Raw genomic sequence first — 17,608 nt, 5'->3', positions numbered from 1 at the left:
TTTCACCTCCCCTGGTTGCATCCATGTCAGCCCAAACCCTCCAGGCTGTCTTTGACAGGGGAAGTGATCAACTTTATTTATACACTTATTAGGTGCTCAGACAAAACCCTCTCATTGTGAGTGGCGGGGGTAAAGGGTTTATGGGGCTCTGCTTGCCAGTCTGTGTTAAAATTCTCACGTTTGATTGCCACTCATAGGCAGCGAAGAGACGGGGCCATTCCTTCACGTCCTTAAAGTTCAGAACCTGTGCATCTTTAGCTCAATAACGTCAGTGTTAATTCAGCTCACAGACCTGGCACCCATAACGTCTTCAGTGGTCGTAGCTTTTCATTAAGCGTGTTGCTGGTTTTGAAAAAGCAAATTGCGTTTCTACATCGCTTAATTTTTTTTCCCACTTTTTCAGTAAATTCTTTTGTGATGTTCTGGTTTCTGATTAGAATGACTGATAGATCTAATGAAATAAAAGAAGTAAATAAGTTAGAGTTGAGTTACTTGAGCACAGACGAGGCAATTCAGTTAAGTGTTCTTCGTAGGTGTTCCTTATGTTAGGGTTGGCTGGCTCAGCTGTCCTTGCTGTGACACTTGTGTGCTTTTTATTGACAATAGTACACTTGCTACTAATTGGTAATGTGCAGGAAGTACAGTCGGTCTCTTCTCTCGTCTGTATGCGCTTGGCTGTTTGGTTTTCTTTTTGTCTGGGAACATTCATCTGTTCTTGGCCCCAAAGGGAAAAAAACATAAATTCACAAAGAAAAGGACAGTCAAATATTTTTGCCCCAAAACATTTAGCCTTTTTAGTTAGTGTTATATGATGTGCTCTTGCAAACAAAGCTCCACGGTGGATTTGTCCCTTTAGAGGTGATGTCATTCTTGGTTTGTTTTGTTTCAATATTGCGTGAGAGTCTAGCCACTGCTTTTTGGAGCAGATTTCTGCGCTTAAGACAACACAGAGGAGGAATACTCATCAAGATGTTATTCTTTCTCATATTGTCAGGGGAGATACTCGGTGAAATATCCCTTCAGTCAATCGTTGCTCGACTGGTGGGAATTTGAAACGCCAATATTATAGCCAGTTTTAGTATATCCTCTGTCAACTATTTGAAATGGTGCAATAAATGTTTTTTCAGCTCCCAAGAGTGAGACTGAGTTCACTTGCTCTTTTTAGGAGGACAAAAACCCCAATATGTAAATAAATGCTATCATTTTATTTCTGTATATGTTGTAAATGTGATTGCAAAGGGACAAAGAGTATAGTTGTGGTAGATTTGGGGGATATGGACACAGCTTCTCATGATTTCTTGATCAGTATCTATGCAAATTTTTCTTAAATAATAATTTCTACCTTGTTCTTTTTTGTAGAAAATAATTTGGTTATTTTGTGTAATTGCTAACAAAAAAGCCCTTTTGTTGATTTGTTATATGGTGAAGCACTGTGGATTCTACGTAAAATACAAAACCGCAGCATAAAAAGCAATTAAAATGTTCAAACTAATCTCAGGATGAGTATCGCAATACTGCCCAACCCCAGCAGCGCCTACACTGACTCAACTAGTCCACAACTGTGCAAATAGTTTTGTATAAATATTTGGTTCTTTTGTGTGCAGCGCACTTACTTTCTAACAGTCAAAAGATAATTAAGTGCGACGTGACGGCACAGTTCTTATCAGTGCCAGGCAAACAGAGATACACTTATAAGTCCGTGTTTGTGATAAGGTCTACTGGTTACACTGCTCTCTCCTGCTCTAGAGAGCTGACACCAGCACGAGGAAGTACTTTTAATTTAGGAGAGACACAGAGAGGAAAACTCCATTCAGCCCGTGTAGCTCTTTTCAGACTCAATTGGTGTTGCGTGTAAGCGTCTCTTGATTCAGCCATGTCCAGCTGCTCTTTGTGTGTCTCAGCACTCGACAATGGAGCAGATAAGAGGACCTCTGCAGGGGATGAGCAGCTCCTCTGGCTCTTATCACACCAAGCTTACCTACCCTGCCTCAGTGCTGTTGTTCTCTCTACCAGAACAGTATTTGCATGTGGGTTTTCAGTTCAGGTGCCACTGAATATAATGTTGTGTTATTATTAAGTCTCAGTATATTCAGATTGGAAGATCTAAGATCTAAAAGCAAGACAACTTTAGTTTCATTCTGCAACAGCCTTGTCTCTATTGCTGATATCCCTTGGGGTCTGAGCCAGGAGACTCCTGTAATGAGTCCCTGCTGAATGCTCACATTTTCAGTCCTGGTTTTGGATTTGGGAGCTCATTAGTCAGGTTACCTTCTACTATAGACCACCACTGCACTTATGGATCCTGCAGGTGTACAGAAACCTCATTGTGGTCACGCCTCATTAGAGAGATGATCAAGCCTTTGTTTGAAAATACAAAGTATGTCATGATACAGGTTATGCTTCTGCTGCCTGGGGAAAAAGGCAAACAAATGTAAGGCACAACTACAGAATCAGTGGTGAAGTTTGCCTTGTTTTGGTTTAGGCATCAGTTTTAGGCAAGTCATAAGCAGTAGATACCAACACATACTTAAACTTGATGACATTATTATATTGTGTTGAGTAAACGCACACGGTCGGCAGTCATTCTTAATTGTTGGCTTCATTCTTTTGTTCTGTTTCCTTTGTTTGTTTGTTTTAGATGACACTAGCTCTTTCTGGAATCAGCTATCCCTGCCATCACCTGAGTGTTTGTCGAAGGTCCTCGCCAGCTAATGCCCAGGAACCCACAGAAGAGGTAAATTGACCTACGTATGCCACCGCACGCTTCTGAGTTATGCATTTCATCCCCTAGGCAACTTTCAAGCATCAGACATGCTCATGAAATGCTTCTTATTTACAGTGTGCGGATGTCCATATGATCAGCGACAGTGAGGGTGATGATTATGAAGACGCATCAGAATTTGGTGTGGATGATTCAGAGATGTTTGGAGTGGGCTCCTCGAGCTGTAGGAAATCACCTATGAGTACGTAATGTGAACCACTTGTAGAACTCAGTTATAGCAGCCACTGTAGTATTAACCTCCAGATACAGCATGTAAAGCCTGACCATATAATTATTTTTGTCCCTTTTGCAGTGCCAGAGAATAGTGAAAATGAAACTGATGCCTTAATTCACTTTACTTCTGAATTTTCTTCGAGGTGAGTGGTTGTTATGCTCAATTTAAAATGGCTTTGAAACCTGACAAAGCTGGATAGTAACAATGTTTTAAATAAGAGTCGTGTGTGTGTGTGTGTGTGTGTGTGTGTGTGTGTGTGTGTGTGTGTGTGTGTGTGTGTGTGTGTGTGTGTGTGTGTGTGTGTGTGTGTGCGTCCTGTAGATATGGAGAGACCCATCCAATGTTCTTTATTGGGTCTTTGGAGGCAGCATCTCAAGAGGCCTTCCATGGCAAAGCCAGAGATGTAAGTAACCTTTTGGACTATTTTGGGTCTCACAGGAACATTTTTAATATACTCTGAAAAACTTGTGTTTTTCTTTGAAGCTTCATATTCTTATCCCTTTTAATTTGGGCTGTGCAAGTGATACGAGGTACTGATGTTACAAATGATGGCCTGTCCTTTATCACTGATGTCATTTCTCCTTCATGGAAGAGTCGCTTTTTTCAGGTTTGAGTTTTCTTTGCTTAAGATAACATGACAAAGGAACACAAACAGAGAAGGATATTATTAATTCTGTCAAGGGAGATACTTTATTTCTCATAACTTCTCTTTTGTTACTGGGCTGGGGGAAATTTAAAACGCTAATATAATCAGGAACTTTATTCACCTGGCCTACATTTTTTACATTTGGGTTAGAGTTCATTGTTAAGTTGGGGAAAGCTAGATGAATCTGGTTACCATTATAGATGGATGCATAGGGTAATCAGAGATCACTGACGCCGTGCTGCTGGTCTGTTGCACACATAATTCAGTCCGCTTATGTAGAATGATATCTATGGAGATCTCATGAGACACAACTTTAAATATAAGTCATTTAGTTTTAGGCTTAATGCCAGTAAAACCAATCCAATCCAACCCAACTTTATTTATATAGCACTTTAAAACAACACAGTTGACCAGAGTGCTTTCCAATAATAAAACAGATAAAAGTTAAAAACCATACACTAAGCAGACAAAGAAATAAATATAAATAACAGTAAAATAAATACATAAATGAAAATGATAAAAATAAATCAGTATATATATATTAAATATTAAAACATGAGTAAAATAGACAATAAAATATACAATGAATAAAATTAACAAAATAAAAAAGATTAAGAGCAACAGCTGACTACAAACTGACTCTGGTACTACTCCTAAAAAGCCTTTGAAAAAAAGTGCGTTTTTAAAAGTGATTTAAACATTTCAAGTGTTGGGGCCAACTTAATATAGAGGGGCAGTTTATTCCATATTTTGGGGGCCACAACAGCAAAAGCTCAGTCCCCCCAGTGTTTCAGTCATCTATAATAGAGGTAATGGAGACCTGGTAATATTTTCATCTCTAATTATTTCCTCTCTTTATATTTTGTTTCCAAGAAGTCAGACTTCATCATAATTCTTTAAAGTGGTCTTGACCAATAGTTCCCCAGGTCCTCTTAAGGTCTCCTCGGTTTTTCTTTGGCCATTGTCTCGTTTTCAGTCCAGTCCTTATACTTGACCATTTATAGAGAAATGTTTTTGGTTTTGTTTTTTTTGTTTTTTGTTAAACTGCTCAACAGTGACCTAGAAATCATTCAACCACAAAAGGCACCCAACTTAAGGGATGAACCAGTGATGTGTCTACACATAACGGACAACTGGGCAAATAACCAATATGAAATTATGCTTTTAAGCACTTTGTTACTAGCAGCTTGTTGCAAAAAGCATGTAATGTGTTCCCATTTGTTTAGCTGAATTTATGAAACATGTCAAAAGTACCACAATTTGATGAGCATAAACAGCATCTTTACACTAACAAGGTGTTTCCCAACTGGCTTTTGGGCCTGGACAAGTGGAGGCCAATAGACAAAGCGGTAAGCCTGAAAATAACTATCTATACGAGGGATGTATCTGGAACTTCAGTTGATCCATATGCTGAAGCCTTATCAGAAATGGTCTCGGTGGATGTGTGGCTGTTAAAAAGCCATTCTTAAGGAATGGAAACAGAGAAAAAACCCTGAGGTGTGCCAAGAACTGGATGAATATTCAGTGGCAAGAGGTCTTATAGGGATGAATCCAAATTTTACATTTGGTTTAAATAATCGTTAATCTGTCTGGAGGTGGTCAGAGAGAGATAAAACAATGAGTCTCTATAGCTCGCTGGGAGCTCTGTCGTGGTTTGCAGCTGCATTTCAGTCCGTCGTGTTAGGGATCGTTCCTTGTCCACCATGCAGTACCATCTGGAAAGCGTCTGATTGGCAACGGCATGACAATGATCCCAAACACACTGCCAATGCAGTAACAGCAAACCTTGATGAAAAAGAAAAATGCATAGTGGAACACTATCAAACATGGATTGGCCTCCCCAGAGCCCAGACCACAACAATTATCAAAGCAGCGTGGGATCATCTTGACAGAGAACGGAACAAAAGGCAAAGCCTGTAGAACTATTACTGAGCATTACATTCCAAACAAGATTTATTAGGAGAGTGCATTTTGTTATACACTGTATTTTTGCACATTTTGACATATTGCCAGACAGATTTCACATTTTCCTACCAAAGTATAAAGAAATAAAAAGTGGCTCAAGACTTTTATTGAGTATTTCTTGAAACTTGAACAATTGGAATATCAGCATGAACAAAACTTGTTAGACACAGTGTGCTAAGAGTAACTGAGTAAATGATTAGTGTGTGCAGAAGGCATGACGATAATCTATGCCTTACTTTCCATAAACCGTAAAATTACATTTCTTTCTAAAAAAAAAGTCATTGATGATGGTGATGTTTAATGTATGTACCGTGGATGTGGCTTGATAGCGACACTGATATTAGTTATCAAAACCATCATCAAATTTTCACCCCGACAGCTGAGGCTTTATTTTTAGCTGTCCACTTTCCCCCTTGTTTTTCAGCTTTTGTCCTTTTAAGGATGCTTGTATCAACGGACAGCTTGTGTGGATTACAGCCTTATTAGACTGTGAGGACACAGCAAGATGTTCTGGGGGTTCAGATCACCAGGCACACAAAGAGGGAGGGTGAAAAAGATGATAGCAGGGCCACAAAATGAAGGACATGGTCTTAAAAAGCAGCGTGGAGCACAAGAGAAAGTTGGACGAAAAAAGGCTGTGCGGGAAGAAAGAGAAAAATAAGCAAATGTGATTTTGGGGGATAAAAGAAAGGGAAGGAGAGAGTGTGAAATAAACAGAGATGTAGAAAAAAATCTAAAGAGAAGCTTGGCATTTTGCCTGTTTCCCAGCTGATCTCCTCTCCTAAGCCAGCACAATATGGCTGATGTCTCTCTGGTGTTCACACACAGTACTGTACCACTGTGCTCTAAACAGCATGAGGGCAGAATAGTATTCATTTCCACTGTATTTTGTTTTATTCTGGGTGAGCTTGATTTAGCCTGCCAACTGTGCTGTGGTTAAAATGGCTTTGGAGAAGCTGGATATGTGCAAAGATGTTGCACGAAAGCAGAAGCTATTTGATCTGTTCTGTGTTTGTCCTGTTTTGTCACAAACATCCGAGATGACAGGCCAAAACAAGCTGCTTTTCACGGTTTCATTACACAGTAGCATATGTGCACAATTACACCGTCCCCTCTTCCATCTATCCGACAATCCCATCCCTTGCTCTTTCGCTTCCATTTGAAAAGCAATCTAGTATTTGTGTCCTCGTAGTAGAAAAAGCCTACTTCATTAAGGGTATATTAGAGTAGGGCAGGTTTGACTGAAGGGGTTTTTAAACAGAGGAATCAGTCTCACTCTCTCATAGCCTGGGAGAGGCTAATCACTAAGCAAAACACTACATTTGATGAAGTGTTTCTGAAGGTGTGTGTTGGGGGAATGTTGAGATAGACTCAATCCATCCTTAATGAAAATGCTTTGGGCTGCTGAGCTGAGCTGAGCTGAGCTGAACCCTCTTGGGGATCAGTGGTTAGTCAGAGCGTACAGAGAGATAGGCCACCCATCACTAACCACGATCCTCACTAAATCCCCATCAACGCACTGGTTAATCACTCTAACCCCACGCTTTTTCGCTCTCCACTCTGCTCTCATGTCTGCCACACACAAAGACACATCAAAATTCATAGCCTTGCTGAAGAGCGGAGTTGAGGGATTTATCGCTGCCAAGTATCTGCTTTAAAACCCAGCAATAGCCTCGCAGAGTCAAGAGGAAAAAGCAGCGGTCAGTCAGAATGGCATATGGCGCGTAGATGTACATGTATCTCTGTCAGCTTGTGAAATGTTGATCACAAGTGGCTTTGATTAGTTATTGACTGCACCTGAAATGATTACTGTCAGGTGTAAATGGATAGATTAGGGGCTACATCAGTGTAAAGTTTTAGATATTGATATATTTATTCTACATTCTCTTAATCCATCAGAATCATCGATGATCAGGAGCTTGGATAACCATAAGACAGCTCCATCCCTCATGTGTCAGAACAGTTAGATATACATGTGTGGCCATTACAGTTAAACGTTAAATGTGGTGTGCAAACTCAAACTTGTCCATATTCTTATAGTGTGGACTTTAACTACTTAACTTCAGTTGCGGACTTCATATTATTTCAGTGCTTTCATAATTGTTTGGAAAGACTCTAAAATGTGCCTCATGGCTGCCCATCGATCACAATGAGTTTTCCCACCGTGTAGGTCATTTGAGCTCTTCAATTTGAAGTATTTGCTTTTCCAGACTGAGCCGGTCATCTAAAGAACAATCACCATCTGGATTTCTCTGTCCTTCCTTTCATCTGTACATGTCTGTATCTCATTAACTAGTCTCTCCTGGCTTTGTTCAACACGCTGTATTTGTGATTAAGCCTCTTCTTGGTGTTGCAAAAATGTCATCCACAGAAAAAGGGCCCTAATTAAACTAAAAGCTGTTGATCGACTTCAGTTCCACTACACGGTTTCCCTAAAGAGGCTTAAAATAAAATAAAAACAAACAAACAAAAGAAATTGGCAGTGTCACGTTTATTTCTGTTATTGCTCTAAAATTCTGATGGTGGCAAAATAATGTAACATGGATGAATCGTGGCACAAGTTATTTTCTCCTTGACTGCAAAGGCCCCTAACACCAGAGACTGTGGCTTCATGTGGACTAAGACTTTGTGTTTATGGGTGTGCCGTGAGATTTTTAGCAGCAAGTTGTATCTCTTCATTCATGTTTAAAAAGGGCAAAATCATGAAGCTAATTCTGGAGTGATATCAGACACAGCCTGTAATATTGCAAGCTTGCTTGGTTTATTTCATTCACCAACAGAAACTTGGCTATTTGGGTCTTCCCTTCGTAGCCATAGAGACGACCTGATCATGACAGAAACCGATGACATTGTTTTTGATTGTTTCTCTTTATGAATAACTAACTGTAAACTGGCTATATTAAATGTTTTTGAAAGTATAAATGTTTGGGCATAAAGGCACATTTTCTTTTTTTTATTTTAACCCCTGTGCAGACACTTTTTGCAGAAAAGGTGAATTGAAGCTGGACTAAAAATGAAAGTAATAACTGTACAGTGTCCGTAAATCACAGAGCGCTCTGCACACACCTTGGTGTCTGTTGCTCGCAGTTTCAGTCGCCTGAGCTGACAACTTCATTATCTCCACGTGTAAATTATATAAATTAGTCTGCAAATAAAGCCTTTTTAATATGTGACAGATCACATGTTAAATTCACTTTTTATCCTCATAATGAAGGACGAGTCCACCTTTAATAGAACTTGAGTAAATTAATAAATTGTGTTCATCTGTCAGCCCAGACCACATATTATATTATTTACATCCCAGGGTAGGAGATGCTGCTCATTATTAAAAAAACATTTTGGAAGTCCAGTTTATGTAAACCTATAAATACTCCTGTGACTGGCTTAGTTAGAGTACTACATGAATAGAGGAAGCAGCATTCTTGAGGTGCTTATAATTGGTCATCGGTCATTTATAATACGGGCAGATTTGGAGTGGGATATGAGCCTGATCCGCTTACACCCCTTTTCAGGTGATTTCTAACAGTAAATGGGTTTTATTATTAACATCATTGTGTTTTATCAGAATTTTTTTTTTCTTTTTGCATACATGCACTTTTATCTCAAGAATCTGAAATAAATAATCCCTTTATTTCAAACAACTAAAAAATAAAACAGAAAAACCTGCTCTTCATATTCACACATGGTAATCCGCATCCCTAAAAGGAAAAAAAAAAGGCAAGTGGAGCAATTAATTAAAAAGGAAAAGTGAAACAAAAGACCTGCATGTTTTATGATAAAAAAAAAAAATGTTTTTGTTTTAAAACGATGGTTAAAAAGTGCCTCATTCAAAGGACCGCCTCATTACGAGAACACATGCTTTTTTTCATATTTATAGACGCACATATTTCATATTTTCAAACTTTCTGCTGGGCCGTCTTCCAAGAAAGAGGTGCACTGATTAAACAGCAAATGAAGCGCAACGCTATTCTACAGTGTGTGAACTCTTTTGTTTCTCTCACAGCCTCAAAGCAAGCTTAGCTTTAGGTGAACAGGTGTGAGGAAGGGCTATGGGGTCACTATCTAGCTCAGGTTGGACCTAGTAATTTAGCTGAACTGAGGGATTTGCTCCTCCCCGCTAAGACAGGCAATACAAAAGATCTGAGTTGAAAGCGGAGAGGGAACAGAGGGGTACGGACAGTTTAACTAAGATGAAGGAGTTCAGTTTGCCAAAATGCCCACTTTGATTAGTCTTTACACTTGCTCTAATTGAGCATGCATGTGTGCGAGCATGAGTCCCGTTACTCGCGGGCAGCGGAGTTAAGTTTGCGCATCTGTGCGTGTGTGTCGGGGACGTCGGCGTTCGAGTGTGTATCGGGGTTTTGTTTTTTTGTTGGTTTTTTTTTCACGCTGTAAAACTCTCCCTCTCCTCACACTCATTCCTCTCTCAAGACTGAATTTGCTTGTCTTCTCAGCATGAGTGTTTAATCTTTTCAGGCTGTTGAATCGGCCTAGTGAATGAGTCCCCAGCTCCTTCTCTCTAGGAGCCCTGGAGATTATTCTAAAGCACTAATCGTTGAGCAAACACAGCAGTGCTCTCCCATTCCTATTCTACACAGGCCACAGTATAGCACAACTTCTTCTTTCCCTTCTCCTCACGTTTTACGCCCTGTGTAGATTTTTCGCTTTTTGGCGCACGTAGCCTAGATTACTGTTCCCGAGGAACAGACCCCTTAACTCCCCTTTCACAGCCGTGGGTAAAAATGAACTAAGCAGAGAGTGCGAGTTTTTCTTATTTGTTCTTTTATAGCAAGAGAAGTGACATGTAATTTAAAGAGCATTATTTCCAACATTGTCCCCTGGAACCTTTTATGTTTGTGGGTGTGTTTGTTTTTTAATTAGATTGTCAGTAGGGAGAATCTACCAGGCTTATATGATGGTGTCAATATCCTTGGATTTGGAGCTTCGTCAATATTGTCTGGCCCTGCCGCTACTAACCTGAACAGGCTGCTGGCATTTGGTGTAAAATAAATAGAGTGATTTGTCTGTTTTGTTTTCTCCATATCTTTGTCGCCTCCAAGCAAAGTTTTATTTACACCGCTCTCCATTTTATTTTGCGTGGTATTTGCTTTTTTGCCAGTTGTGGTCCTACCGTGGTCTTTAGAAGTCCTGCTAGCTCTGCGCCCAGTCCTCTCTGCCGGTGGTCATGTTATGTTCATGTAATATGGACATGTCTCTCCAATAATGAGACGCCTAGTGCATGGCTGACAGAGCAGCACCGATCACAGATATGACATTTATTATATTGGGGAGTGATGAGTTTTAGCTAGTCAAACTTCTTCCACAAAGTCAACTGTATACTTTGGTGTTTGGTTCCACCTATTAGCCACTGAACAACTGATTGAAGACAAAAATAAAGGATCAGCTGCAGTGACCCTTTGCCTTACCAAATGTCCTAGCACAGTAAGAGGTGCAGTTTGCTCCCACTCTGATTTTCAAACTGTTTCTCTCCACAGAGAAAGCTGCTGGCTATCTACCTCCACAATGATGACAGTGTTCTCAGCAACGTCTTCTGCTCCCAAATGATGTGCGCTGACTCTATCGTCTCTTACCTGAGCCAGAACTTCATCACATGGGCATGGGATGTCACTAAAGAAGCTAACAAATCCAGGTACAATGTTAGTCAACCAGCACGCTTGGAGTGCGATTGAAGACGTATCTTATTCCAAGAATCCTATTGTTTAATGAGTCCATTTTTGCGTAATTCATTTGTGTAAATAAAGTTTTAAGCTCATCTTGCGATGTTTGAGTTGTCGGATCAAATATTTAAATTGTAGAAACTGCAGCTACTCGTGAATTCTGTTGCAAAGCTAAATCTGGCTGTGTTTTCTGGTTGCCAAATCTGACTGTGATGCTATAGCTAGGGGAGAAAACAGTTTGGTCAGTGAGTATGATGGCTAAACGGTAATAAAAAAAAAAACCTAAGGTTTTAAACACTGAATTAATTCTCTGGAGATCCGGTAGTCTATCAGACTCATGCTGTATTTAGAATTGCTTTAGCCAGCTGTAAAGTTTAGTAATGCAATAAGAGAACCTTTAAGCCCTGACTGCATCCTTAATCCTTATGTTTTATTTATATGTGACTTACTGTCCGCAGGAGCCGACTGTCTGCATAAATACTGAGGTGTATCTAATAAAGAGGATATTGAATGTATTTCAGCGGGAGAGAAGCTTGATCATGAGCTGAGGGCTTTGTGAGCTGTCAGAGTCCTCTGGTTGGGAAGCAGTCTGTTGCATGCTACTATCTTGTCCCCGCATTATTGTTCTGAATAGTTTTCTTAGAGAAAGTAAATTTAGTTTTCAGTCGTGCCTTCATCCTGCTGTTGTATTTTTTTTTTGTGTGTGAAGCAAGAAAATCTTGGACTTTAGAGAGTGAATCCTGCATATTTTGGGTGGCGTTTAGATAATAATCCAGAAATGCTAGTGTAGGTGGAATCCTATCTGGCAAATGAACAGTGTTTAAAAATCGGTTTGACACATCCGTAATTGCTGGCATTCATCTTTCACTCCATTACTCGTACTCTGTATCTCTTTCTTCTCATTCTCTCTTCAGCCTCATTCTCTTTTTGAAGCTTGGAGGTTGCATGCTAACAAAAGGCGTTGTGTTTGCACGGTGAGGCCCCTGATTGGGCAATCTTGACCAAACTGTCTGAATAGAGGGTCAGTGGGAGATGAAGGACTCCGTTGGAGTCCAAACATCTCTATCTCTCCAATTTATCCTGAAAGTCCTAGCTTAGCTCCAGCACCCTGTGTTGGTATTTTACAACAACACCTGTTTATTACATTGGTTCAGTGAGTGAGATATATATTTTTAACAGACTATTAGATCTCTTGCAGGTTCAAGTGTTGAACAGAGGACAGGTTTAGGTAAATTTGAACCTTTGTTTCACATTGTAAACAAGGAATGCTTCATGTATTTCATCCTTCCCTTCATCTTTAATACTACATATTTTACTTGTTTCCTTTCTGATATTTCTTTATTTCTCTTCTATTTAATCAGCTACCTCAGCTCTCTCACTCTACCCTGAACCTCCAGAGTTAAGCCTGCCCTCTGGTAGCAGTCATTGAGAAAGACTCGCACCCTGACCTCAGCTCTCCATTATTTCTTTTAAGGAAACTCCCTCCTTTCCTCATTCCGCACTCCTTTCTCTCCCATTGGCCTCCTTTGCTTTTTGCCCCAGCTGGGCCTTTTTATTGCACGTTAAAAAGGAGGCAACATCTGGAGCTTTTCATCACACACAGCTAGTCGCAGCTTTGCTGCTAACGCATGCATGCACATGTGCGCACTAACTCGCTCACACATCCAACTGCTGCTCGGCATTCTCACGCTCTTTAGCTGATCTAAAGTGACTGGTGATTGGCATCAGTCACACAAGCTGTTAGAAAGGTATCCTGATTATGTGTGCGTGCATTTGTGTGTGTCTGTGAGCGAGTGATAAACCTGCTGATATTGGAATGTGCCTGTTGCTTAGCTTAATCTATTCTCACAGGCCTACCAGTTAAATGATTAATTATGCATAAATGCAGTGCTGCTGATTGGATGCCAGTGTAATTGTCACTCGTGGGAAATGAATCTGATATATCGCCGAGGCAGTATACTGTCATTGCACATGTAAGTAAATAAACACATTGAAAGTCGATTATTTGTGTTGTGTGCGCATTCTCATAATACATTACACTGTAAGAATATGCACTAAGGTGACCTTATGTTGACACTAGATTTAGTGTTTTAAACATTATACAGACCTGGCAGTCTAATGTGATTACCCGTTTGGTCTATAGCAATACAGGTGATCTTATTAGAGAATAAAATAAAAAAGAATAATCCTTTAATTGTCCCACAAGGGGAAATTTGGTTGTAACAGCAGCCAAAAAGACACATATACAAACAAACAGTACACAGGACACAGAACAGAAACATACAGAAACAATTTTTCTTACAAATTTCATATTTACTAGCCTTTAAGTGTAAACTTGTGTCTTAACTGCTCAAGGCAGGAACAGACCGTTGTGCGAACCTGTTCTGTACACTCGACTTCTTCTCTTGACATAGTCTTCCCTGAAAACATAACTCGTTTGGTGGGAGAACAAAATGTCATTTTCAAATCAAAACATGTCCATGTTCACTCTGAAACAAAGTGTGTATGACACAGTGAGCTATCGGAGCATCCGGTTCCCATACTGCACACGTACAGGTGGCTGGCAAAAATATTCCCTGCAGTGCTACTGTACTACCCTGACTCATCAGCTGCTCAGTGGAGCAGACGCCAGGTCTAACCGGTCTACTCGCATCATAGTGCATCAGTTTGATTTGAAGAAGTGCAAGCTGACAGTCCAGGAAAACATTTACTGTTATAGCTGTCGGGATCCGCAGTGAGAAAATAAGCTGGGATGGGCAACAAATTAGAATCTGTCAGTCACATTAGCCACCGAAGCATTTAATGGTAGTTGCAAATTCCATTCAGGTGTTTCTTCTGCATTTAGTTAGCCATAAAGGTTTTTAAAGGCCGCAGGTTACTATGTTATATTAGGGCTAGATGAGACAGGCCGAACTGTGCAGCTCATTTCCTGGAGTGACTTCCTCCTGACATTAAGTGTTGTGGCCATACTTATTCTTCTTTACGTAATTCCATAAGGGCTTCGTAGTTCTTCCTGTTTCCTAGTTTCGGTGTCCGTCTTACCCTAAACGATAGTGGTTACAAAGTACATGTAAGTTGTGTTTTGAGATTGTGCTGTTTTTATGTTGTTGTGATTATGATCATCATTGTGCTGAACTGACTTCCTTAGTTTAGAGTTAGAAACCAAAGCAGGTTAGCCTGTGCTTGATTAGAGGTTTAAGATTGGGTTACCCTTCAAGTTAGTGTCTATTGTTCCCTGGCCTTTCATTACAGGTTAGAGTTTCCCTGTGAGCTTTTGTTATATTGTGGCTGGGTTGAGGTCTGAACAGGGACAAATGTCAGAACAAAATGATCTAAGATTTAGGGTACCCACGTTTTTCATTGCAAGGTGTGGGTCACACAAAGTTCAACATTTGGAAAAAGTTTTTGTCTGCATTGTATTCCAAAGCTCATTTCATTCATCTTTCAGTCCAACGTCCACACTTTAGCTGGTTTTGGCATGATTATTACTACTACTGCTATTGTCCTATTGACTGGAAGTACTCGATTTCACCGTTTGGAAAGTCTGCAAGTAGCTCCCGCAGCTTTGGCTTCATCTTTTAATGAGTTACACCCCCTCTCAGACAGCATCCGCTCTATCTATCTTCTTCCTCTGACCCGCTGTCCCACCATCCATTCCATTACCTCTCTATTTTACCAGGCAGTTATTAAAGTAGATCTTATTAAAAGGCAGGAGAAAAAGCTAATCTATATTTGCATTCAGTCTATAGCAATTCATTAATATTATGACATTTACAGGGAGCTTGGCGGGGCTCCGACTGCCTGCTACCCTTTTCCCTCTCTGAAATGTTAATTTAAAAAGTTCTGTCTTTGTAATGGAATAAGAAATCCTCTCTTGCCCTATCAATTCTGGGTGTCTGGTGAGGAATACTAATTCATCTGTGGTTCCAATTGAGATAGCATGTCGCCCTGATGGAATAAGAAAATGCAGAATTGGTTTTAAAGTCTTTAATGCCACAAGTTGTGTGTATTTCTCTTTTGTGCTGCAATCTGAAAAGCACGCACCTCCCAGTGAAAATATGTGCACGAATACTTTATCGCTCTTTAAAATTGTTTTTATTGCAGGCTTAAATATATGCTTATTACCAAAGGAACAAGCAGGTAAAGTAAATAAATTGGGGGGGGAAAGTGAATTAGATAAATTTCTTTGTCTTCCAGACTACTCACTATGTGTACGAGGCACTTTGGCAGTGTGGTGACACAGACCATACGGACATACACGACAGACCAGTTCCCCCTGCTCCTCATAGTCATGGGGAAACGCACATCCAATGAAGTTCTAAATGTTATTCAAGGTAATTCTCATTTTATTCATCGTACAATTAACTCTGTTTTCTGTAATTATCATGAAAACAAACTCTTTTATTGCCCTGATTTTCTTTTCTAATTCAGGCAATACAACAGTGGATGAGCTGATGATGAGGTTAATGGGAGCAATGGAGATCTTCACAGCACAACAGCAAGAGGACATTAAAGACGAGGTAAAGCTTGAGCGGAATCAGACAGTCTGTTCGCAGGAAACAAAAACATCAGCCTCTGATCCTTAAAGATGGAGAAAAGACTTTATTTCTTTGTTCTTTCAATAACTACTTGGTTCATTATGGACCATTTGCTCTTTCAAATGGAAACATATGCTCGTGTTTCCTTGTAATGCTGTTTAACAGTAGCTAGGAAAGTTGTACAAAACTGCTGTTGACTAAACTAACCAGTTTGCTACTATCTATAGTTTCCACTGTATATAGATGACTTCATATTTTTACTTAAAGGAGGTACTGTGGCCTGGGGAGCACTTCCAAGTATACCAACCGAATTCTCAAATGTACAGTTTTTTGTGAGAGTCACGCTTTTGACATTAATGACATCGTTTCAAGCTAAAGCCGTGCTTTATTGGTTGGGATAAGTTGCAGACTGCCAGAGGTTTCTTCCTGTTAAAAGGGAGTTTTTTTTTCTTCCCACTGTCACCAAAGTGCTTGCTCATAGAGGGTCATATGATTGTTGGGTTTTTCTCTGTATGTATTATTGTAGGGTCTACCTTACAATAAAAAGGGCCTTGAGGCGACTGTTGTTGTGATTTGGCGCTGTATAAATAAAATTGAATTGAACTTCTACCATTTATCTTATTTTAGTTGGCTAATCTCAGTGGCTCCAGTAACTGGACCAACTTTTAACATTGTGCAATAAATTGCAACAGCACATCAGAAGGCACTGTTAAAATATGGCTTTTGTTATAATGACTCGAGAACCATTCAGCCATTTCATCCCCTTTAGTTATCAACTAGAGTCTGGCTACTGCTAACGTATCTGTTGACCTCCTTTTACCCAAAGAGAAAATGTAACTAAAACATGATTAAAACATTCCTTCCATAGAAATGATAAGGTGGAGCTAGCATTTTGTGTCCTTCCCACGAATCTTAACAATATGAGACAATGCATCAGTCACTTACAACGAACTTAACTAATTTATTAACTATCATCTCATATGTTCACTCAAATCCTTTTGACATGAAAAACACTGTAGTTACTTTTAACTTAATGGTCCTCATAGCTTAGTTTAGACATTCCCAAACCATGTGAGTGCCATGGTAACTGTTGTAAAGGATATGTGAATATTACTATGGTTAAGTCTATAATTGAAAACTGACCTGTGTGACTTGAAGCTGACTTGTTCAGATTAATAAAAAACAATAACACATTACTAAGCTTTAGAGTAATTTAATCAGCACTGGTGTTTAGTCTCTTAGTATGTCGCAGAAGTTTTGGTTGTGTGAAATCTTTCGTAGCTGCCCTTTCCACTTTTATGCGCGTTTTCCACGGATTTTTGTCAGCCCTGACTACACTGTGCCTCTTTTTTGACTACTGTATCTATAGATGACAGATGTCAAGCTGTGTTAGGTTCAGCCATTATGTTAAGTCAACCAAACAGCCTTTTTAGCAATTCGCAGCGCTATTGTGGGAGTCATAGCATCTCAGTTATGGGAATCGTGGCTGAGGAATGAGTTGAGTTTCACACACACCCTGAGGGTCAGACTTGCTCAGGTGAGCTGTGCCCTGCTGAGTGACAGCTACTCTCTCTGTGTTGTTATAACGTCTGTAATGCTCTGGCTTTGTTGTGGATTTGTCACTCTTAGTCGCTCGTCAAATAATCATTAATGATAGGATTTAAAACAAGAAATATTCAGAGTTTGTACATAAAGTGTTGGATCCTGGGGTTCTTTTCTTTTACAGGATTAGTGCCGGTGCTCTGTGTGTGTGTGTGTGTGTGTGGTTGTGTGTGTGTGTATGTG

At 39.9% G+C, this 17,608-nt stretch overlaps 1 protein-coding gene across 1 annotated transcript in view; it reads left to right on the top strand.

Moving 5' to 3' along the window:
* The window catches only part of faf1 (Fas (TNFRSF6) associated factor 1), a 61,743-nt gene that overhangs the window by 28,736 nt on the left and 15,399 nt on the right, over positions 1-17,608 (top strand). Inside the window, exons 9-15 of the mRNA XM_026157685.1 lie at positions 2,639-2,734; positions 2,840-2,963; positions 3,075-3,138; positions 3,318-3,399; positions 11,103-11,257; positions 15,483-15,619; positions 15,717-15,805. Of these exons, the coding sequence (XP_026013470.1) occupies positions 2,639-2,734; positions 2,840-2,963; positions 3,075-3,138; positions 3,318-3,399; positions 11,103-11,257; positions 15,483-15,619; positions 15,717-15,805 (747 nt within the window). The remainder of the gene's footprint in view (positions 1-2,638; positions 2,735-2,839; positions 2,964-3,074; positions 3,139-3,317; positions 3,400-11,102; positions 11,258-15,482; positions 15,620-15,716; positions 15,806-17,608) is intronic.

Source organism: Astatotilapia calliptera, chromosome 23 (genome assembly GCF_900246225.1).
Source record: "Astatotilapia calliptera chromosome 23, fAstCal1.2, whole genome shotgun sequence".
Lineage (NCBI taxonomy): Eukaryota > Metazoa > Chordata > Actinopteri > Cichliformes > Cichlidae > Astatotilapia > Astatotilapia calliptera.
The sequence above is the reverse complement of the archived record's forward strand: the minus strand, read 5'-3'. Positions and strand labels throughout refer to the sequence as shown.